The sequence below is a fragment of the Podarcis pityusensis genome (assembly GCF_964106645.2).
Source record: "Podarcis pityusensis genome assembly, chromosome: 1".
Taxonomy (NCBI): Eukaryota; Metazoa; Chordata; class Lepidosauria; order Squamata; family Lacertidae; genus Podarcis; species Podarcis pityusensis.
In genome coordinates this window covers 32940717-32965283 of record NC_138028.1, presented here as the reverse complement: position 1 = coordinate 32965283, position 24567 = coordinate 32940717, and the positions used below count along the sequence as shown (strand labels likewise).

The 24567-nt window shown below is 39.9% G+C and overlaps 1 protein-coding gene across 4 annotated transcripts in view; it reads left to right on the top strand.

The window, feature by feature from the left end:
* MIPOL1 (mirror-image polydactyly 1) overlaps positions 1–24567 on the top strand; it is a 191921-nt gene that overhangs the window by 59764 nt on the left and 107590 nt on the right. For all 4 annotated transcript variants that reach the window (XM_080978774.1, XM_080978775.1, XM_080978776.1 and 1 more), the window contains 4 exons: positions 1677–1782; positions 18196–18325; positions 21712–21745; positions 22006–22176. In XM_080978774.1, the coding sequence (XP_080834900.1) occupies positions 1677–1782; positions 18196–18325; positions 21712–21745; positions 22006–22176 (441 nt within the window). The remainder of the gene's footprint in view (positions 1–1676; positions 1783–18195; positions 18326–21711; positions 21746–22005; positions 22177–24567) is intronic.

The window sequence follows — 24567 nt, the reverse complement described above, 5'->3', positions numbered from 1 at the left end:
TTGCAGGGATCATTTGATTCATGGTTTGTTAATCTTTGTATATTCTTCTTGTCTGCCTTTTTGTTTTTGTTTTAAAATCAGTGACATCACAGATAGTGCCATCTAGATTCTTTTTGGCTCAGATTTGGAAATTTGGAAAGGCTGGCCTTGTTCAGAACTGACTATGATTTAATTAAACACTCTGAATAACCTGGATCAAAGCTGATAGAAAGAGACTCCCATGTAACAAAGCAAACTCTTTGGTTTGCATTGATGATTAAGAGATCCATTGTACATTAAAAATTGTACATATTTACAGTATTTTTTCCACTTCTCAGAACAGTCAGTCTGTGCAAGGTTTTTGACGTTATCAGATTAAGCATCCCTCAAATGTGCTTTGTTATACTAACAGCAATCTATTTTTCATAAATTAAATGGTAAAATCCTCAGTAAATTGTTTTGCAGATATAATCACACTTCATTATCAAAATAATAATGTTAAATTAACCATTGCATTTTTTCGTTAAGTGATAGAAGTGGTGGATTTTAGAATAAAGATAGTAACACAATAAGTTAGAAATTACAGATTATTATTGATCTCAAGTGCTGAAAAATATGTATGCATTACACTTCTGTTAAAATGCAACATAGTTTTCATTATGAAGGATATATACACTCAGAAGAGAAACCAGAGTGTAGAGACTTTTTATTTTTTGCTCAGTTTATTTGAAGTTTCTTGTATGGAGTAATTGAAACCTCTGTTGCACTGTTTATTAGCACCCTTAACTTTTAAGACTGTTGCATGCATGTATGTATGTATGTATGTTTATTATTATTATTTATTCCATTTATAATCCCACCCTTCATGAAGAGATTTCAGAGCATGCTGCAAAAAACACCAGTAAAATCATTAAAACACGAGTTTAAAGCAACAGGCAAAAATTAACAAAGCACAGGTAAACAACAAATGATGAAATCAATAGTGACAGGCATATTAACTCAATCCTTTCCAAATGTTTTGGCCATGTGGCTTAGTGTGCTTTTCTTGTTTGTTTGTTTGTTTGTTTGTTTGTTTGCTCTTACTTTTGTTAATAACCACCTATCTGTGCTGTACAATATGGAATGTTTGACGTAGCACTGGAGCTACAGTTGGGTGGGGTTAGGGATGAGAAATATCAATTTAATTATGTGGATAATGCTCTGCTACCACCCCTGAATTATGCTGTAGATTAGGGTGAGCAATTCCTGTTCTGCAATTGCTAACCACATCTGAAAACTCAACCAGGTAAATTAGCACACTTTGGGGGCCTTGACCTTTTGCTTAAGGCTGCAATACTTTGCACCCTTTCTAGCGGGTAAGTTCTGCTGAGCTCCAGAAACTTCCCTTCTCTGGTCAACATGCTTTAGGATTGTTCTCTTTGTGTGTATGTTAGGTAGGTTAAGAGTTTGTGAAATTAAATCTGGAATATACGGTAGGTTCCTTTCCCTTCACAACGCATCAGGATGGAAGTGGGCGGCAATTTCATTTTTTAAAGTTATTTATATGAAAACAAAAATGTAAGAGTTGTGTTTACGTTGCTCGATGTTTGTTGAGAGAGTCATTTTGTGAGAACGAAATGCATCTCTTTCTTGCAAGTTAATATTGTGCCCGTGCACTTTTACATACCAATAACAATGTCGCCGTTTCGACTCTTCAGCTTCAGGACCGGCTGTCTGAAAAAGACAAGGAGCTGAAGACTATAAAGCTGGACTTAGAGCTGCAGGAGAGAGTGGCAGAAGCGAAGATTGCGGAAAAGGCTGCAGGTGCAGTAGATGAGCGTTTAACAGATGGCCATAGGGCTCCTACAGCCCGTTTGGTTGCTATATGACGTGGCCTAATGAACATTAGATGTATTTGCTAAAGGAGGGGTGCTTTGACTTCTTTATATGAGGCTGTTTAAAGTTGCTTGGAAAAGAGGTGGCTTTAACATCCTGGTACTGGTATTAGTAAGAGCTTTACCTGTATTCATACTGATTTGGGCATTAAATGAATTGTTAACACCATGTCAATCCAATCACAAAAAGGTTGTTTGTTTTGTTGGAAGGTCCTGAACAAACAAGGGAAATAATGATTACCACGGCCACTACCTTTCAACCAGCAGTTCAAATACCCACTTATTGTTTTAGCTTGTTCAGAGAGATGCTACCACCCCTCCTTCCACACACCTTTGTATGGAGATCTTCATGTTTCTCTCAGCTGGAGACCTGAACCTCTGTTTGGTGAGCAGGGAATTCAGGTTTTTAACCAATGAAAGAAATGTTGCTTTAGAGTGATGATAGATCTTCGCCAGTGGCTTGCTCCACGCATCGTACTGAGGCCAAACCACAGTTTCCTGTATCAATACAACGGCCAGGATCAGTATCAGGGCCAGACCGCCATCATCTCTTGATCAGCACAGAACTGGGCAGTTTAAGGAAACCTGCTTCTCAGCTGATCAAGTTCCCTGCCTCCATCTCGTGCTAGTAATAACAGTAATATCTGTTTTCTGGTTTCCTTTCTGGTTTCCTTTCTTTCTCTCCAGCTATCCAGGTTTGTTGTTGTTTAGTTGTTTAGTCGTGTCCGACTCTTCGTGACCCCATGGACCAGAGCACACCGGGCACTCCTGTCTTCCACTGCCTCCGGCAGCTTGGTCAAACTCATGCTGGTAGCTTCGAGAACACTGTCCAACCCTCTCGTCCTCTGTTGTCCCCTTCTCCTTGTGCCCTCCATCTTTCCCAACATCAGGGTCTTGTCCAGGGAGTCTTCTCTTCTCATCAGGTGACCAAAGTATTGGAGCCTCAGCTTCAGGATCATGTTATTGACATTTTGACTCCTTTTCTTAACCTCATTCAGCCCTCTGCCCTCCAGTAGCCTCCTTTAGTTTTTCTCTCTCCCTGTCCCTATCACCTGCATGACCCTTTCTTCCCAGTCGTCTCTTGCATTCCTTAGAGATGGGGATGGACTCATTAGATGCTTGTCCAACTTGAAGCCTATGTTCTGTTTTCTTTAACAAATTGCATATTCTTTTATTCTAAGCCAGAGTCTTGGTGTTAGTTCCTCGTCTTAGAAAACTCTTTTGGGTGTGGCTCACCATGACTATGGGCTAAAGATCCTAAAGTAAGTTCCTTGAGTAAATATATGTAATGGTAAACATATGTAGACAAGGACACTTGGTGACAATGTTATGAAGCTGGTAAGAGGTTTGAAAGAGAAACGGGAATATGGCTTCTTCGCTAGCATGATTGTGAAAAGGTTGTAACATTATTAAAGCTAATTCTCCGTAATATGCTTAATAGTAGTAGATCTGATGTCATTCCCATCTCATTGGCAAAGTGAATGGAAGTGGGTTGGGGAATAGTGTTTAATTGTCAGTTGATTGGCTTTCTACAGTGTCAGTAAAGAGATTGATTGATATTACCAACATTTGTAAGATAGGCTAGCCATTCTGAATCACAATGACAGAACCCTAAATATTCACAACACAAATTAAATGCATATTTAAAGTAACCCTATAGTTTTTTTGACATATATATAAAAAAACTACCATAAAACCCTTACATAGATCATAGTTACATCTTGATTATCTACCAACTAAACATTTACAGGATGTGAACTGTTTGGATTAAATTCCAAGTTATATGTTTGTTTTGGGGATGTTTGCACAGCGTTTTACTTCTGTGTATATAATAGAGAAATATTTTATTCAGTGTAGACTTTCTTTGCTCATTCAAGCTCATGGAGGAAAACTGGATAAAAAACACATGTGCCATAATCCAGCAGGGTGATCTGTGCACAGAAGTGGCATATGTATGGATGGTTCCCTGGGTAAGATCCTGCACACTGTTTATGGAGAACCCCATATCCTGCACTTGAAGGTGGCACATATTGTGTGCTTTGCTGAACTCTATACATTTTGCTTCTATTTTAAAAAAATCTCAAAAGCAGATTTTTCCTAGATGTATTTGAATTAAGATAGGTTAGTTTGGGTTGTCTTCAAAAGATGTTAATACTGTATGTTGCTGGGATTCACTAGTGTTAATCACTGCAGTTGGTATTAAACTAAGTTTTATTCAGGGTGGACCTACTGAAATTAATGGACCTAACTTAATCCTGTTTATTCATTTCGATGAGTCTACTCTGAGTAAAACCTGGTTGCTTAATACCCATAATTGTGTGTTTTGCTTATCATATTTAGATTCCACTTTTACATCCAGATACAACATACAGATGAATGTTTATCTTACATTTGAAATTGTGATAAAATCATGACAGAAGAGTGTGTAATAAAAGGCACTGGGGAAGTGTGTTATAAAACTTTTACCTTGTACTTTGAGAAGGATCTTAAAATAATAAAACTCAAGCTGAAAAGCCCTTGTTAATAGGAAACAGGGAGGAAGAGTACAAAATACAGAATGTTGATCCCTATATAATCACTAAAACAATATTTTCATCAATTTATCAAAGCTGTGATAACTTTTATAAATATTATCTATGTCTAACAAACATGTATCTTTGTGTGTGTGTGTGTGTGTGTGCACGCACACACACGCATTTGAAAGAAACACACATGCAAAAAGTTTCCCCCGGAATTTCCATAGTAGCCAATCAGGCTGTTGACAAAACTGGCTTTGAAATTCAAAAGCAGCTTCCCTTGTTAGTAAGATTCCTGCTTTTTTGGTGTTTGAGAAGAAGTTAACTGGGAGAAATAGTGCAAGGAAGCAGATGGAGAATTAAAACAGCAAGGAAATATAGCTAGGGTGGAAAATATGCACACCATCAATGTGGATGTTCATGTTCGCATACAAAGAAAATATGCATAGGACTGTACCTTGGACCTGTGTTCAAGTCTCATCCCAGTCGTCAATTTACTGGGTGGTTTTAGATGAGCCCTAGCATTTTATATATCTGGGCAGAAAATGGGAATAATAATGATTCAGTCCTTTCACATTTAAAAAGCTGGGTTAAACATTTTTTGTATTAGTATACATTTGGTTTTGTGCAAAGTTAGACCCTGGGTTTGGGAATCTGTGTGCTGCTACATGCCTCTTTAGAAATACCGGGGCATATTTTAGAAGAAATGGTCAGTTGACCAACTCAATTCTGTGGCCACTAGAGGCTGCTATTCCTTCTTAGTGTTTAGTTAGTTTATTCATTCGTTCGTTTAATTATTTAAAGCATTTTCCTCTGCTCTTCAGCCAAAAAGCCTCCCAGAGCGAATTACAAATTGTCCCTTCAGGATTACAATATAAAAAGATATAGGAAGCTGCCTTGTATTGGGTCAGGCCATTGGCTCAACTCAGTATCTTCTGCACTGTCTGGCATTGTAGGACTTTTACCTGGAGATGCTGGAGATTGAATATGGGCCTTTTGAATGTGAAGTAGATGCTGTCCCAGTGAGGATAAAAGCCAACTTTGGCATTAGTTTTTAGTTCCAAAGTTCCTACAATGACTGGCTGCAATGGAAACAATTCAAAGAGGGAAGAAGCCCAATGTTGCTGGTTTCTCAGCTGGCCAGAAGCACTGTCCCTGCTTTCCATCTCCTGATGCTGGTGGAATGATTGTTGAAAGATGGCAATTAGCGTTTCACAGCTTCTTATAGTTGAAGAGAAAGTGGTATACAGTGGTACTTTGGGTTACATACGCTTCAGGTTACAGACTCCGCTAACCCAGAAATAGTGCTTCAGGTTAAGAACTTTGCTTCAGGATGAGAACAGAAATTGTGCTCCAGCGGCGCGGCGGCAGCAGGAGGCCCCATTAGCTAAAGTGGTGCTTCAGGTTAAGAACAGTTTCAGGTTAAGAACAGACGTCCGGAATGAATTAAGTACTTAACCCGAGGTACCACTGTATATGTCAAAGGTGTGAAAGCAGGAATGGAATGGAAGATGGATGGAAGAAGAGGAAACATAAACTAGAGGACAAAAATGTTAGGGGAACCCAGAGGCTGAGAAACCACAGAAGGTGTCAGTATGCCTACTTCTGAAGCAGATTAAGGTTAAACGGATGCGTGATTTAAGGAGACAAATAGGCAATCATTAGGATTAGTAGAAACGTTTCGCCAAATACCCACAACGTGTGTGTGTATGTGTGTGTGTGTGTGTGTGTGTAAAAAATAAAATCCATGCAGTCAATATTTTGTGGAAGAAAACTTGAAAACAGATTTGATGCTGTAATTTTGAACATTATGTCCAATTAAGAATGAAGTTGTCTGTGGAGTCCTCTGTTAAATCTTCTTAATGTTATGATTTGTCTCTTCACTTAAAAATGTGTGTGGCTTTTTTTTAATATTACCACCCTTACATTCTTAAGCATACAGATAGTCCACTGAAGGCTAGCAGGCTAATTCCTGGAGATGGCACCAGGCTTTAGCTGATGAGTAATGTGTTGTAAAGACTCTCGTATCAGATCTAAATCAGTGTTGACCATATCTGAAATAGGAAGGATAGGAACTTGCCTTAGTGAGCTAGTGTGAGGATGAGAGAAACTAAAGCATTTTCAACCTGATCTGAAATGTGCCACTGTTAGATTTTGAATATGCAAAAATGATAGTTTATCCAAGTCTGTCCCAATAGTTCCTGCTGTTGAGGCCTGAGGATGTGCAGAAGGCGCTTCTGACTGACCATCCAACCACTTGCCCTCTGTCCAGCCTGCAAGTTGTGGGGTGTTGACCAGGGAGGAGCAAGAGGTGGTTAACACATCTTTATGTGAGGCTGTTGTCCCTTTTGTACTTGTTCTGTTGAAGCTGAAAGTTGCCAGGATTTTTTTCAGCGGGAACTGGCCAAAACTGGGAGGCTTCTGAATGCACAAAACATGGCTACCTTCTGCTGAAAAAACACTGGCTAACAGTTTGCTTGATTCAGGCATGGCTGGAAGAAGAGTAAGACTAGGCCTTGGTTTTTATATTAAAAAAACCAGTGCAATGCTTAAGTCTGACTCACTGAAGGCCAAGAGACCAAAGTCCAACTTACTCAAACACCAGCAGGAAAATAATGTTTTCAAGAGCTACTTTATTGTGGTAACAAAGTGACTGAGATGCAAACCTAGAAGCTTCTGGATCACATCTTGCTTCTGCTAGGAACTGCTAGACAGCCTTAAGCAATCTATGGTCTCTCATTCCTGCTGTGTACAAGTTGGGAATGACGTCCCTTGCAGGGTTGTTGTAATAATTACAAAGATAATATTTGCAAAGCACCCTAAAAGGCTGATTATAGTTCATAATATAAAATTTTGAATGCGGTCTTTGTTGTTTATAAGAGAAACATATGGGACCCAACCAACAGCCCACCCCACCTTTCACTGCACTGCACCACTGAGGAGAGAATATTTTTATTTTTCATACTATTAATGGATATCACTTGTACGTCAAAATGGCTCTCAGTGGTTTATGACTATAAAATCAATCTGTGATTAAAAGGCAGAAAAGCATTAAAACATCCTTAATTAAAATATATAATTAAACACATAGCAATTAAAACAGTTTTAAAACAGTTAAAACAATAAAGTCACAAGTTCCATTCAGGTGAATGCTTGCCTAAACAGCTGCATTTTCAGGAGCTGGTGGAATGTCCACACTGAGGAGACCTCTTGAATTTCAGCAGAGATGGCTTTTCACAACCGTGGTGCCACCTGTGAAGAAGCACACCTCCATGTTACAAGCTGATGATCATCAAACATTGGCAAAACTGCCAATGATCTCAGTACCCTTAATGGGTAGTGAAGAGGAAGATGGTTTTTCAGGGAGCCTGTCCAGAGTTACCGTATTTTTTCGTGTATAAGACTAGGTTTTCCCCCTAAAAAATAATGTCAAAAATTAGAGGAGCGTCTTATACTCTGAGCCATCTTCTCCCATTTCTTAAATCTGAGTCCCCCAAAATAGGGGGCGTCTTATACATGTCTCTTTGCCACAGACACCACCTGGGCCTCCATGGGCAAAGATTGGCAGAGCAACAGGTGTGACTCTTCCAGTTGTACTGTAAGCTGCATTCAAACCACAGAGAAGCCATGGATTTCTACAGACATCTCTCTCCATCCAGGCAATTGGAAGGCATTAGAACAGTTCAAGCACACATTCCAGAATTTAGGAGAGGATGGTGGTATGGCCTAGGAGAAGGAGATGAGGCCATTAAAGGCCTTTCTAAGGGCCCCCAGTTAATCCTACCTCTTTTTCTTTGTCTGGTCCACAGTGTGCACCCTTTTCTCTTTACCACCATAAACTATAGGTTCCCCCACCCTCATCGGGTCTGTTTGCCAGACCCTCCAACTCCCATCATCCCTAGCTAACAGGACCAGTGGTCAGGGGTGATGGGAATTGTAATCCCAAAACATCTGGAGGGCTGAGTTTGCCTACGCCTGGTATGGAGTTTTCTGACCCCATCTGAAGGCAGTCCTGTATAAGGAAGTTTTTTTAATGTTTAATGTTATGTTTTTATATATGTTGGAAGCTGGCCAGAGTGGCTGGGCCAACCCAGTAAGATGTGTAGGGTATAAATAGTAAAATTATCATTATGGAATAGGATGTCCCTATTTTCATCATAGAGACGTTGAAGAATATAGTTTCCACTTCCTTATCTCAGTTCCACCCTTTTCTTCCTTCATTTTCTGTTTCTGCTGCTCCTCACCTCCCCAGCTCTGCCATTTCTTTGCTATGTCCAGTGGTGGTACCTTTCACTCTTATGAATGTGTTCAGTCTTTTGTAATAGTAGAACCTGATGTTATCCAATGAAGCTGAAACTTAGGAGCTTAAGGGTAGACAAAATGGGGGCACAATCAGCCCCAGAGTATTAGGTTTTGGAGGCTTGTTCTAGTAGCTAAATGCCGCTTCAGTAAAAACCACCTTAAAAAATTCTGTAGCTGGTTCAACACATGCAATAGGGCAGGATGTTCCAGGTAAACACAGTTAAGTAGCCAGTTTGTTCATATTTGTTGTTTTATTAAAGTCCTTGGCCAGTGGCCGTGTTGCCATTGAGAAAATATATTGTCTATGCTAAAAGTCAGGTAATTGCTACTGTTTTTATTTATAAATAACCCTTAACAATAATTTAACTGTTTGTTCCTCATTTGTATGAAAATGTTGCCTTTTGCTGAGACCTTCAGCGGTTTATAATGAACATCAGAAGCAGAGAGGAGTTAAAGGACAATATCCCCCACAAATTTTTAGCAGGCAGAAAACCAGGGTAGAGAGACCATACCACACACACAAAATAAGGTTATCTAATTTTGCTGAGTAGCACAGAGTAATTTACAGTGTGGAATTTGGGTGGAGGGGTGTTGGTTCCAAACACCCAGCTTGAGAATCATTCATAACCTGCACAGTTCTGGTGAGATTAAGAGAAAGCAGTATCCCACATATATACAGCTGTTAAATATGCACTTAAAAGCAGCACCATAATGCTTTAAGTGCCAAGCATTTATAAAACTATAGTCTGGCTGCATCTGTGTTTAATAAATGCAGCTCCCCTAAACAACTAACATTGTGCACATATTATAAAATAGAGGGCAGCACCACAAATAATTGCCACAAGTAATTTGTCGTGAGTTTATTGTTTACAGGAAACATTTTTCAGAGTTGCCTTAATTTGTATTCTGTGTGTATATTCCATATTCCAGTTCTTTTGAAATGCTCCTTTAAATTCCCCTGCAAATTTCTGTCATTGTCTCACTCTTCCTTTTTGCCTTTCAATGAGGATTTAAAACTTAAGTGAAATGTGACACACATTACTTTAAATGAGGTGGGAAAAGTTATGATTGTTGTGGTTGTAAACAAGCAACAGTTTGGGCTTGGAGGAGAGAACAATCCAGTGACACACAAGAAATAACGATTATATTTGCATTGGTAATTCCATATTACCTTAAAAGTGCTCCTTTTTATCTTTCGCTGATCAGTAAAGGGAAATATCTACCATTTCATTTAAGCTCAATCGACAGACTTTTTTTTAGATGCCATTTATTTTTTCTTTCTTGCATGTCATCCATTAAAGATTAGCTGTGGAAGGTTGGAGCATGGAGAGATTATGAATGACAGAACAACTCCTGTGGAATAATAATCAGTTTTTGATATTTAATGCTGTTTGACTTTTGCAGACACATTTCTTATTAACCTTTGATACAAAGAGAAATCCAGGTTCCTGATATCTCATGGAGAAGATGAATTTGAGATCCTCTTCCAATTAAACTGAAATAAGGCCAATATTGGGCTTTAGCCAAAAGATCTCAACAGTTCCCAACCCTTGTGTTTATAAATCTAAATATGTGTGACATTCTATTTTTAAAAGTATGTAACGAACATAGTTTTACTAATAATTGAGTCGTAAAATTATTCTTTCTATATACAGTATGTATCTAGCCTTAGTTTTGGTGTAAGATTCATATGTTATGCAAATTCATTTCCTAAACCTTTCATCTGATGGTTTCTTGCTAGAGGCAAAGACTTTTAATGCACTATAGGTGTGGTTTACTTCCACTAAAATCAATCAGAGATTTGCCATAGACTTCTGTAAACTTGCTCAACTCATAGCATTAAGAAATTTGAAACAAGGCAGTGGTTTTGCTTCTCAAGAATTCTAGTAATTCATATGAAGAATGTGTGAGGTGGGGAGCCTCAGCGTAAAACCATATTCTGTAAATATGGGTACATTTATAAAATAAGCTTGTGTCACAGATGCCAGATAGCACGTTTTGAAACTATAGAATAATTCTCAGTGACTGAAAGTGCAATCATATATCCCACCTAGGAATAAACCTCATTGAACTCAGTGGGACTTACTTCTGAGTAGACACAGTTAAGATTACACAGCCGGTCATCAATATGCTATGTGTATGAATTATTCAATATAGTTGTTAATTGTGTATGTTCTTGCTAGCAAAATGCCCTTCTGTAGACTCAGAAGTATCCCAGTAGCTCCTTTGAGAGACTACTTTATTGATGAGAGACATTCATCTGCATACAATTCAAAATCCCCGAATTTTCACTATTTAGCTAAGCAAGGATTTTTGGAATTGCGGCTGCAAGACAGTAGTGTAGATCCTGAAAAGTCATTGTCACCACTGCAAAAAATATTATTTTGAAAGGAGGAGGGCGGTTTTCACATCGGTACAAGGACTGGTTTCAGTAAGAAACTGTAAATGCAGTGTAGATAAAGGTATACGTATTCTCATTTGCATGCCTTCTCTTTCATTTTCTTTTTGCGTAGCTGAGTAAACAGGAATGCCACAGTGCAATGTCTCTTTGCTTGCTTATTGCTAAACAGTTCAGGTTCTTTGGTAAAATCAGTACATTTACAGCACCCAAAATTTAGGAGCTGTTGAGTACTGCAAACTAAATACATACAACAAACACACGGCGACAAGGGTGTCAGCACATTCTATCTGTGTTTGCACACATTGCTTTATCTACCAAGTCACATTTATATGTAAATGACTTTAAGTCTGTAATTCCTAGTACTGACCTGTCAAAAACTGTTCTACTTCTATTTTATTCGTGCGTCTCTCTAATGCTTCTACATTTCAGTTATCCTAATGACGTCAGAACAACATAATAAAAAATGTATCGTGACTTGGGACTATTTCCATTCATTTTAACAGGACCACAATCTGGTCCTTAGAAAATTTTCTGGGATTATCAGTATTTTGCAATACGTTACGTGCACAATCTGATTAGTACCATATTGTAATGACCCGTACATATATACACAAATTTCTATATTGGCATGGAGAGGATCCAAAGCTCTCTGGGTTGCAACAATTGCTAAACTCCAAAATAAAACCCCACCAAAGAAATTTCATGTTTTAGGTCTCTTACGTCTTCTCCTTCCCAAACAATTTTCCTTACTCCTTTTTTTTTTTTTTTTACTCCTTTCCAGGAGATTATTAACTAAACAAAAAATGATTATAAGTAGATTTACCATTAATGAACGAAGAAGAAGAAAAGCAAGCAACCCATTACAGGAATCTCAGATTCAAAGGATGGCATGACAGAACAAGCTTTATCTCTCTCTTCGCCCCCCTCCTCCCCGTCCTTTTAAAATGAGAACAAAAATGGAAAATGTTATTTGTTCTCCATTTTCCACTCCCATGACATATTAACTCTATATAGGCCTGTATAATCTAAAAATATCTTTCAGATTAGAAAAGCTTTATCTTTACTAGAGATGTCCTCAACATAAAAAGTACCCTTTCGTCCCTTCTATTGACCTTTTTGGGTAGAAGACATCTGTGCATATCCATTAGAAGTCCTGTGATCATTCCTTCACCAGCTCTAAGGAAAATCCTAGGTCACCCAGAGTTCAACAGCCCCTAATCCTGAATACTAAATCCAAAATCACAAAACTACTCACAACAGTCTCCTCATTATTGCAGCAAATTTCTTTCTTTCTTTCTTTCTTTCTTTCTTCCTTTCTTTTTTTTTTTTTAACTTACTGAGGATACCTAAGCAACGATTGCAATCAGAACTGCGAAGAAAACTTAGAAAATGTACACAATAGAAACGGGGGGTGGAAATGTGGGAGGGAGCTGCTTCTAAAGATGTTGACATTTTAGGTGCCATTTTTTGTTATTTTTAATTTTTCTTGCAGAAAGGAGAAATTGTAGGTGGTATTCTCATTTTGCAAAAAAGGAGGGGGGAATCATACTGGATTTTTTGCAAGAAATAATCTGCAACAATTAAGTCTCAGTGTGGCGTAGTACAAAGTTAAGAGTTCTGTGCATTATATTTACTTGTAGATCTTAGCTGTTGGCTGTTTTAAGTCCTTAAAAAAATCCAGACCGTACGAGTTTTGCAAGTGTGGTGTTTTTTTAAATATCCCTTTTTTCTGCCATCAGTTCAGTTTCTATATTTATCCAGATGACCCCTAAGAAATCAGCAAACAGACATCTTTTCTAGGAAATGCCCCCCCCTTCCTCTCACCCACCTCCTCTCCAAGGTTCGGTTGTTTGGAGAATCGTGAACCAATGTTTATACTAGCATGATTTCTAACACCCTCTCTTGCTACTACTGTATTTTAAAGGTAGCTAAAAAGTGTGGCCGAAAGGTTTGCCAACTGAATCAGGTTTAACTAAGAAAATATGTACACTGCTTTGACTCAGTAAACTCATACTCCGAATGGTTCAGCTTCTTCATATTTGCTCTATCCTATATTAGAAAACAATTAGCTTACTAAACAAATTTGAGCATTTGGGGGAAAAGATCTACTTTGAGTCTCTCTCATTTGACTAAGAATTACAGGATATTTGATAAGCTTGTTTAAAAATGGACATATCCAAATATTATCGTAAACACCCAATGATTTGTTTTACCTGCAATATAAGTATTTTACTTAGTTGGCTTACATAGTAGCTAATAATATTTGTTAATGTAATTTAACTGCTGTGAACCTTTACTGAACAAATATTGAAATTTATACAAGTCAAAGAATGAGGATCTCTAATGACTTTTGTAAAGACTTCCGTTTAATAGTTAAAAGAGAAAAGTTTATATGACATAGCCAATGTAATTAACAGCAGGTTTTACATTTAATAAAAAGAAAGAAGCATATGTATTTGCCTTATTCATTCCAGCATAATTTGCCTTACAGTTATGGGTATTTAATGAGCAAATTCCAGCTAAAATGCTATGTTGGTTTTCTAAGCGAACTTTGAAATAGCTATGTACCTTACAAAAACTGCCTGTTTACAGTTATTATCTGTCTTAAAACTACAAGTCTGTTAGACTTGATGGATTGGGGACAATTATATTTCTGAAGGGGCAAATCATTTTTGTAGGCTGGGTATTTAGTAATCTTGTTACAAATAACCTAAAATACATTTTAATAATTGGAAATTTATGTTTCTATCATTTTTGAAGCAAAATGCACCCGTGTTGATTTGTTTGAACTGTTGAGTTGTAGTCAGGCTCAACACTTGCGTTGAAATCAATGGGCTTAAGTGTGCTTAACTTTGGCCAATTCCTTATCTCCCTCCCCTCACTTTGCATATCATTAGCCCCTGACATTAAATGCACGTTGACTTCAATAAGCTTCACATTTCAATTAAAATGTCGTTTTTAAAAAGAAAGAGAAAAAAACAACTTAAACATACTAGGCTTGGCTGAAATATTGTTGCCAAGGTAAACCTTGGTGTTCCAGGAAATAACAAAGGTGACTTTGGAACAAGAGTCCTAAAAGTCCTTGCCAGTAGTTCCACTGAAGTACGATATCCTACCCAGAAATAGTAGGTCACTCTTTTTTTCCCTTCCAGAGTTCTCTGTCGGACAACTTGGAAGCAGGTTACCTATTAGACTGCCTCACCCCATCAGCTGCACTGCCCCAATGCACCTGTGGAGTGCACTTGTATAAGAAAGAGGGATTTTAATCTTGCAGCTCCAGCCTCCCTGGAATCAATCAGCAGCCAAAATTAGACAGGTGCCTAGAGTCATGATGCTTAGGCACGTATTGAAAACCTTCTTGTCTAAGAAATGTGTACCTGACGTGTAACCTAGTCATTTAATTGCAAATCTGCAGAAATGGTTTTAAAGGGTTGGGTTCAAGTAATGGGACCCACAAGCAGAAATCCGCACAAGGACTTCTGCTAGTGCAAGGGGGCCTTCCCCACCCCTCCCTCCCCACACGTGCCCCTTGCACCCCGTTAAACTGGCTCTGGGCAGGGTTGGGATTTTACAGTTTTTGGAGTTTGCTGAAGTGATTTTATTTTTCTAGAGGTTGTGCTTCTGTGCTTTATTCTATTTTTATTTTGTGCACTGCTTTGGCAACTTCATGCCGTGAAGTGGTTTATTAATGCATTAAATAAATAAAATTAATGAAAATGGTGCTGGCTTTCACCGAAAGCTCGCAATGCCCGTGATTTAAAGGAACTGATTCACATGTACAAAAGGTTTGCTGAGGCAGCGCTCCTGTCCCATTTGGTGCTCAGAGCTGTGAACAGGTTTCTTAACACTGAATTCCATACTTCTATTTACTTTTTCTGATACTTAACTTAAATCAGCATCTCTGTAATGTAAAACCAGGTTTTAGATTTTGCTTGGTCTCCAGTGCATGGACCCTCAACAGCTTGCCCCTCTTCTTAGTGATACTCTTTTTAATATACTCACTGCTTCCCTCTGCCTAGGCTTAACATATCTAATTTATTTTTGCCTACCCTTTTATGATTTGACTTCTAGACCCTTTATCTCAGTGACTCTCCAGCTTGTCAAAGTCCTTGAACTTAGTGCTCCAAAGTGAATAAAGTATTCTGTGTGTGGTCTTACCAGTGCTGAGTGGCATGGCAACGTTAGTTTTGAGTCTTAGCCATAGCACTTGCATTGAGGGAACTTATTTATCTGTTACATTGTGCATTCCATCTTTCTCCAATGAGATCACAATGGCAGGTGTTTTCTTACCACCACATTTGTATGAGATAGGTTAGGCTGATAGTGATTAGTGACCTGCATGGATTTGAAATGGTATTTCTCCTCCCAACTCCTGTGCTTTTATCCATTGTCCCAGGTTGGTTCAAGAAATTAGGTTGACAGTGTAATGCTGCAACACATCTAGTCCATAAATCTTTCTCCAGGATGTTTCTCATCAGCCAATTACCTATGTTGCTGTGGGTATAAAAATGAGCACTAACAAACCTTGCTCAGAAATCAGGAGAAACTGCTTGGATAATGTTTGGAGATGAAAAATAGTCTAGCGTGCTTTTAGGACGTACAGATTTGTTAAATAAAATAATATTACAGGCACACACACACATCCATTTACATGTGTTCAATATGTGTGTGACTGCACCAAACCCGGAAGTGACCTGAAAAGGAAATCAGCCCTGGGTGCTCACTGGAAGGACAGATCGTGAAGATCCATTACTCTGTTCACTTTCTGATTTTTCTTTTTTTGAAGAAACACGTTTGCCCTTCCTGCCACATAAAAGCCACTCCTGAATCTAAATGCCAATCTGGGCTGGGATGTGTGGACACCACCATTGAGAAGCAGGTCCACATCTCTTTCATACATCTCCTCAAAGCCCATATAGCATGGGTAGGCAAACTGAGGCCCAGGGGCCGGATCCAGCCCAAATGCCTTCTAAATCCTGCCCGCGGACAGTCCAGGAATCAGCATGTTTTTACATGAGTGGAATGTGTCCTTTTATTTAAAATGCATCTCTGGGTTATTTGTGGGGCATAGGAATTTCTTCCTCCTCCTCCTCTTTCTTCTTCTTCTTCAAAATATAGTCCGCCACCCCCCACAAGGTCTGAGGGACAGTGGACCGGCCCCCTGCTGAAAAAGTTTGCTGACCCCTGCCATATAGTATTATACCATCATAAAAAAATTCCTTCCAGTAGCACCTTAGAGACCAACTAAGTTTGTTATTGGTATGAGCTTTCGTGTGCGTGTGGTGGCGCTGTAGGTTAAACCACAGAGCCTAGGGCTTGCCGATTAGAAGGTCGGTGGTTCGAATCCCCGTGACGGGGTGAGCTCCCATTGCTCTGTCCCAGCTCCTGCCAACCTAGCAGTTCGAAAGCATGTCAAAGTGCAAGTAGATAAATAGGTACCGCCCCGGCGGGAAGGTAAACGGCGTTTCCGTGCGCTGCTCTGGTTCGCCAGAAGCGGCTTAGTCATGCTGGCCACATGACCCTGAAGCTGTATGCTGGCTCCCTCAGCCAATAAAGCGAGATGAGCCCTTTACCTTTAAGGTGCTACTGGAAGGAATTTTTTTATTTTGTTTCAACTACGGCAGACCAACACGGCTACCTACCTGTAACTGTACCATCATAGTTACTGTTCACACCTCCAAAATCAGCCCATAGAAGTGCAACAGTAGAGAAAGTTAGTCCAATGAGCTCACAGAAGGCATCTTCTTTTTCCAGTTGTTACCAGAAATAAGTGACGGGGGTGGAGATAGAAGTGTTGGTAGCAGTGGCATGTCTCATTTGACAGCAAGAAGGATGCAGCATGTGTTTAAAAAAAATAAACACACTTCATTTGAGTGTCTCAGTCCTCTAGACAGGCCTACAGCAATAATCTCCAGCCTTTTCAGATCTGGGACACACTGTTAACTCAAACTTACATTTGGGAACCCATATCTTAATTTTTTTAAATCATATATAAAGCCCTTAGCAACTTGAGACCAGTTTACCTATGAAACCGCCTTCCCCCATCCTCCAGGTGCCACATCCTAGCCCTTCCACATTTGTAAGAAGTTGATCTTTAATGTGGCAGCACCTACATTTTACAACTCCCTGCCTGTTGACATAAGGCAGGCAGCTTCACTCTATTCTTTATGCCGCCTGCCAGAAACGCTTTTTGTTTGCCTGTCCAGATGTGTAGAATGTCGGTGTGTATTTTAATCTGATTTTGCTTCATTGTGCATTTTAATTTATTTGTTTTTTTGTTAAATGTTTGAAACAGTTGCTTTTGACTCTTTTCACTGGTGATGTTATTGTTTCGTTCGCTTGGAGGCTTTTATGAAATGAAATGAAACAAATGTATTTGTATGGTTGGTAGTGCTACTGCTTCAGCTCACCTTAGATCAGACAGATGAAGGCCAGTAGCCTAGACTCTCTGAATTGTGTCCACGGATTAGTAAAATTAATTTGGAAAATAAAATTTTGTCCACTCTAACGTTTGGGAATTTATGGCAATCTGTTCCAGTTGTGGGTTGGAAGGGCACCCCCTTCCCTGTTGAACGTCTTGCACCGACTGAAGACTTTTAAAATTTTATTTTAGCAAGGCATTTTCACTGAATTCTGATCCCATTGTTTTAACTTACTTTTATCTTGTTTTATTGAGTTATTTATACACTGCTTAGAGACAGATGTAATTAAAAGGTGTATGAATTGTTGAAATAAATAAATAAATTAGATAGATTAGATTAGATTAGATTAGGCACCAGATTTAGCCAGTGCTTTTTTTCTGGGGGGACGCAGGGGTACACATACCCCTAAACAATTTGTGAATCTAAGTTTGACTTCATTGAGGGGTATTATTTCAATATGAGCAGGAAAATGAGAGTACCTACCTCTAAACATTTTTTAAAGGAAAAAAAAAAGCACTGGATTTAGCTGTGTGGAGTGAAAAGCCATTAGTCTGGACGGTTACAAACTTGCTCTAAATTAGTGACAAATGCTCCTTTCAGTATGTTCAAGGAATCGCAGGACACACACACAAACAAAAAGGTAAAACCTGCATGTTTGTTTCTGTCCTACTTACATGTTTAAAACTCTTGCTTTATTGTAGCTCTAGTAGAAGAGATTCATTGTGCACAGCGAGAGCGCGATGAGGCTGTCATGGCTAGGCTGAAGCTTCCCAACGAAGAGAGGGAGGATGCATGTAAACGAATGAAACTCTTGGAACAATCTTTTGAAACGTACGTACGTAATTGACTGCCAGATGTAAAACTTACCGCTATTTGATCAAATGTCTTGGGCAAGAACTCTGCTGGATCTGACTCCCTTTTTCCACGTGACAAACATGCATGCTTGAATGCACTTTTTTTCACTCTCCCCATGCCCTATCTACTTTTTCAGCCTCTTATCCTTGGCCACCGCAGGTCTTGTCAGCCTTGGAGGCAAAGATTGTTGACTTACTACAGCTATAGTCTTATACCTTATTACTAGCGCACCAAGTCTTCATTAGTGCTATATACCGTACATTTCCATGTATAAGACTAGGTTGTTTTTACTTTAAAATAAGGTTAAAAATCTGGGGGCATCTTATACACAATAGTGCATATGCCCATTTTCTAAATTTGGGGTCCCCAAAAGTAGGGGGCGTCTTATACCTGGGGGCGTCTTATACACAGAAAAATACGGTATGTAGTGGTTCTACATGTGGTTGCTCGTGCGTACGCCGGTGCAAACACCTGGCTGGGTTCCCTGAGTGAACCTTTTCTGTCCGGACAGCCACTCACCCGTGGCTGTCTCAATCGCTGGCAGAATCCGTCAGTGGGCGCTTCTTAAACTTCTTCCAGCAAAGAAGCTCTTTGACGCCTAGTTTCCTCCTACTCTCTCTGCGCAAAAGCCTTCTGCGCAAGGAGGGCGTAGGCAGCGGAGGACCTCTACTCTCCCCGCTGGTCCCCGGCAAGGAGTCATGGGACCGCCTCGCCGCTTCCCCCATCTGCCCCCCTTCTCCACTGGTGCTACGCTGATTCTCTTCCCCAGAAGATGGGCTGCCTCTCCCAATCCCGGGACGCTCTCTGGAATCCCTCTGGATTTTGCTCTCTCCCTCCGGCACTGATGGCAGTTCCCTGACATGGTATATCTCAGGCATAGGCAAACTCGGCCCTCCAGATGTTTTTGAGACTACAATTCCCATCATCCCTGACCACTGGTCCTGTTAGCTAGGGATGATGGGAGTTGTAGTCCCAAAACATCTGGAGGGCCGATTTTGCCTATGCCTGGTATTCTGTTCCCTGATACAAACTAGGGAGAAATTCAGCACCACAATGAGGTAATAATTCAGTCAAGGCAAGCATTTTGGCTAACAAGACAGAACGACACCCACCCACATGCTGTACTGGGCATTCTCCAGACCTCTCCCCCCCCCCCCCGCAATATCAGGGCAGACGGGGGGGGGGGCGGGTAGGCCGCATTGCACAAGAGGAAAGCTCTGAGGAGCTTGTTAGTTGCATCCAACCCTGAATCCTGTATCTGGGAGACAGGAGGAAGTACTTGCCGGTTTCTTGGCAACCATTTGACAGGTTTCGTAGATTAGTGAGGTAGCAGCTCAGAGAACCTCATGGGGGTTGAAGGAGGAGCAGCTTGTGAAGTGTCCCACCGGCTCTCTTAAAAGTTGGGTGCGCCTGTTGTTAGCGCATCAACGAGAGTTTTATTTTTTGCCCACTGCCATTGGCTTTTTTTGTCGCAGTTTTTATTATTGATTTCAGGTCACAGTTTTGCTCCCGAGACAGAAAACAAGGTGAATCGCCATGGATATAGAGAGAAAAGTCCTGTATTGATTTTATTCAGCAATAAATCAAGGAAGTGTGACATTTCATGCAAGGGTCCAGTGCTTGGACTACAAGGCTGTCGGTCTGAAGTTTCCCTATATAGAAAATCAATCAAACCTTTAAGGCCAGTAGATGATTTTCATCAGGAAAAAGCAAAACCCACATGCTTATTAAGGAGTAGTAATCAAAGCATGTATCCCTCTTGTCCCTGCACCTGCTGCATTGCAAACGCATTTCTTATATTACTTTAAAATAGAATTATTTCTATGGACCATACCCAACTGAGTCATGCTTCAAAGATTCACTGCTACCGGTGAACCTAAGGGCCTAACTTACGTCAATTTATTTCAGTGGGTTTACTCAGTGTATGACTTAGTTGGATATGATGCTCTGTGCTTGTTTTGTTCTGCTGCATAAACAAAATGCAAAAGATGGAGCTGTTGCAGGTAGTAGTACATCAACCATCAGTATAGTTCCTGTTAGTGGTTGTACAATCACAGCTTTGTATTGGCTGCTGCTATCATTTCTGCTAAATGTGTTCCAGCTCCAAAATCAATCAAAAATTGAACGGAAAATATGAAGAGGTAGGAACTCAAATTCACCTTTCCATCAGGCTTTGAAACAGTGTCCAGAAACGTTCTTGTCAAAGTTGTCCATTTGGCTATACTTATTATTGTCCAAACAGCAGACACCCACCCAGTGAGCGAGCCGATCTTGATTACTCACCCCTCCCCTGCTAACAGGAGCCCATATAACATTCAGAGATCCTCTTCAGAGGCAGATAAAGGGGCAAACTGCAAACTTTTTGTACATTACCTTTTTTTCTTTTTTTAAACTATCCTGATAACACATGTACATTGATTTTTAGAGGTTATTTATATTTATCCCTCTTTTTTAAAAAGTGGGTTCATTACGTTGTGTGAAAAGCTGGTTCAATCAAATTAACTATGTGGAGAGAGAGAGAGTCTTGTATAACCTGTTAAACTGTGTTATTACTTACTTCCAGCATTTGTCTTGTTAAAATGGGGTGGGATCCAGTTAATGCAAACTCATTAGTTTTCTGTCTGCAGCTATGCAGAATGGTCTTGACAGAGCTGTAAATCTACTAACAACAATTTTTCGGTAAGAGTGGGGCTGTTCAAGAATTGATGGACGGAGACCTTTAATGGCTTGGCTTTACACACACATTTCAGCTGGGCTGAAAGAATTTTAAAAATAAATTTCTTATTTTCTGACCCTCTGAGAAGCAGAAAACATAGCAAGGCAACCTCATCCTCCTTTCCAGCGCTTTGGGCTGCAGTCCTACACAAACCTACTTGAAAGTAAGTGCCATTAAAGGTAGTGAGACTTACTTCTAAGTAAATATGTTTAGGATTGGAGTGTTGGTGTTTGCTTTCTTTTATTATTATTATTATTTGGGAGGGTTGCATTAAGCAAAATTAAAATATATAAATTTCTGGTGAAAGTTGCGGGCCCAGAAATAAATAAATAAATAAATAAGAGCATCTGTGCTCCTGTCGCTGGGGAACTTTCTTCATCTAAGCACATATGAACAATTGATCCTTGTAGTCATATATAGCAGTAAACATTAATAACTTAACATTCTGAAGTCGGTACCTGAAGATATGGAGCATTATTGAAAGATGGAATCGAGCCGGTGGCACTTTAATATGTTCCATGTCATGGTTGACTCTAAAGACTAGTAGAATGAAATTACTTGAGGTTCTAAAGATTTAAAAAGCGAACTCATTTTGCTGCACTAAGGAAATGCTACTGATCAGGCTTTCTGTGTCCCTTTTTCCTAGGCTAGAAAATATTAACCCTGAAGAAAATGACATGGTAAGCCATTCTCTGAGGAGATTTCTTGATGTCAGTCTTATATCTTAGAGGCTTAAGTTCAATTGAGTGGGTTTCAGGAACTAAGATGTGGGGGGGAAGAAGAATTGACACACTAATAATGTACATCTTTGCTGCAGTATGAAAATTCAATAACTTCACTCAGTCAATTTACAATTCACATGTGCCTATTAATTAAAACCCCATATTAAATAAAATATATTAAAACTTCATGTCTGACTAACATAAAATGCTGTTGGTAGACATTACAGGAATTACTGAACAGAATAAACAATGCAGACACCGGGATGGCGATATGGAGGAGTGGAGCTGAAATTGTCGATCGAATATACAGGACCCAGGAACGGAAAAAGAAAATAATAGCTGAAGAAATGAATGCAGTGATAGAAGAGCGCGATGCTGCATTGGCTCAAGTAAGTCCACATTATTTTATAAAAGGATTTGTCGGCAGATACCCACTCACCCCCTTCTATTCACGGCCGGGGAAAATGGAATTGCTTTCCTGTTTTAAGGTTTTAACTTCTTAAGAGAAAACTTCCTTGTGCTGAAAACCACCCTAGGAAATTATTGTTGTCACACCGTAGTGAAATAAGAATAATATAAAAAGGAGATGTCCTATTCTTTTCTAAGCCACCGTTCAGAATAATAACGCATGAGATAATTAGAGAAAGGTGATAAGAAAAATATAGGGGAAGCAGAAACCTTGATCACACAGGAAGCTAAGATTAAAATCCGAGATGGGAAGTTGAGGTGGGAAATTTTAAGGGATTAAAAGGACATTTAACACAGATAAGTGTAAAGAAATACAGACCGAGATGAAGGGGACGAAAAAAACACAATTGTATGTGTAAAAACGAATGTATAAATACATTACATGAGGAAGGAGCTTAGGTTCAAGTGCTGTTGGGAGAGACTTGGGTTTTAGAGGAGATCATGGTATAAATGTGAATCAGCAAGGTAAAGGCATTTGTCATTCTCTCCCCAACTCCCCCCCCCACCAATGTTGCTTTACTGAAGAATGGGGCCTATTTGCCTGCAATTCCCTCCATTCCAGTTCGAAATGGGATGGATAGGGCACTCATCATTGATGCATCATGAATATTTCACATTAATTTTATGAGGCATAGAGGTGAACAGGTTTGTCACAGGATCCTATGGGGCAGTGGTGCCGGGATATAGCTAGACTTGGATTCAGAGCAACCATTCCACAATTTGAAAGACTTCCATTTACAGAAGAACTGGTGCTGATTCATCAGAGGCTCACAGATGTGGGAGGGGAGGCGGTTTTCATTGATTTCACCAACTACTTACTGTGCAACTTCCCATGCTGTTTAAGAAGGTTTTCTGACTTTCAAGGGTCAGGTTTACAGGGCACATGGGGCTGCAGGAGAAGAGAGAATAGACAAACAGTGCCTGCATTCTTTGAGTAGAATGCCACACACAGGATCTCTGGATCCAGTCCTCTGTTTGCAGGATATTATCAGTTGGGGGGGGGCTGGTGGGGCTGGGCTTGGCTATTCCAGAAATTGCCCACAGGGAAGAGGGACTATGGTGTGCAACAGCTGGCTGGGCCAAGCCGAGCCCTCCTGAAGTACGTCATCTTGCAATCTGATTGGATGGAAATAATGTGATGGGACCACAAGGGCTTGCACTGGTGAATTGGTGCGGGAAGGAGGGTAGACTGGGAAAGAAGGATTGGCAACACTGGAACAGGACAGGGGCATATGAGAATCACAGAGGATGACAGCTATGATTCGCAAAGCCCCGGGGAGAAGAATTGCGGACAGGGAAAAGGACTGCACAAAATTGCTGAGAAATCTCTTCCCTGAAGTGAGGCATCTACTAAAGCCTAGTAGTGTGGTGCCTGAGGCATCTACAAAAGTTCTCAGTAAATATCTCATCAGAAATCCACAGGGCAAAGGCTCCCACTGAAGGAAGGGGGTGGAAGCAATTTTATGCTTCTGCAACTCCCCCAACCTCCCAGTGATCCAGATGGGGTCCCCCAACCCCCCCAGAGCAGGTTTTTGAGGGCTCTGGAGTTACTGAGAAAGAATAGACCAAAATGATTCTCTCTGAGAACCTAAAGTCATCTGTTGCAAGTCATAGACAGTCATTCAAGGTAGAGAAAAATAAGTACAGTGGTACCTCGGGTTACAGACGCTTCAGGTTACAGACGCTTCAGGTTACAGTCTCCGCTAACCCAGAAATAGTACCTCGGGTTAAGAACTTTGCTTCAGGATGAGAACAGAAATCGTGCTCGGGTGGCAGCGGGAGGCCCCATTAGCTAAAGTGGTACCTCAGGTTAAGACCAGTTTCAGGTTAAGAACGGACCTCCAGAACGAATTAAGTTCTTAACCCAAGGTACCACTGTACTTCATAAAATGCCTAATTAACTTTTAGGACCCATTACTGCAGGATGTGATGGGTATTAGTTTTTATCAGCTGTATTGGGGACTGTTTTTGATCCTTATATGATGGAGATAATGACTGCATTTGGACATACACAAAGCTTTGGTTTGATGAACTTTGAACAAGCCTGTCGTCCTCCTTGGCTTATGTACTTCTAGCCAGGAAGAAGAGTTCTAAAATGTTTGCATCCACTTTTTTAGCTAACTGATTTGTCATGTCTTCCAACCCTAACAAACTGTGGATAACATTAAAAATGGTTAGTTTCCAGCCAACCAATTTAAAATTATGGGGGGTTTTTTTGGGGGGGGGTTAAGCCACCTTATTTATGTTAAATATAGTTAATGTTAACTAGAGTTCTGGGTCTAGATGAAATTTCAGGCTGTGGTTAATTAAAA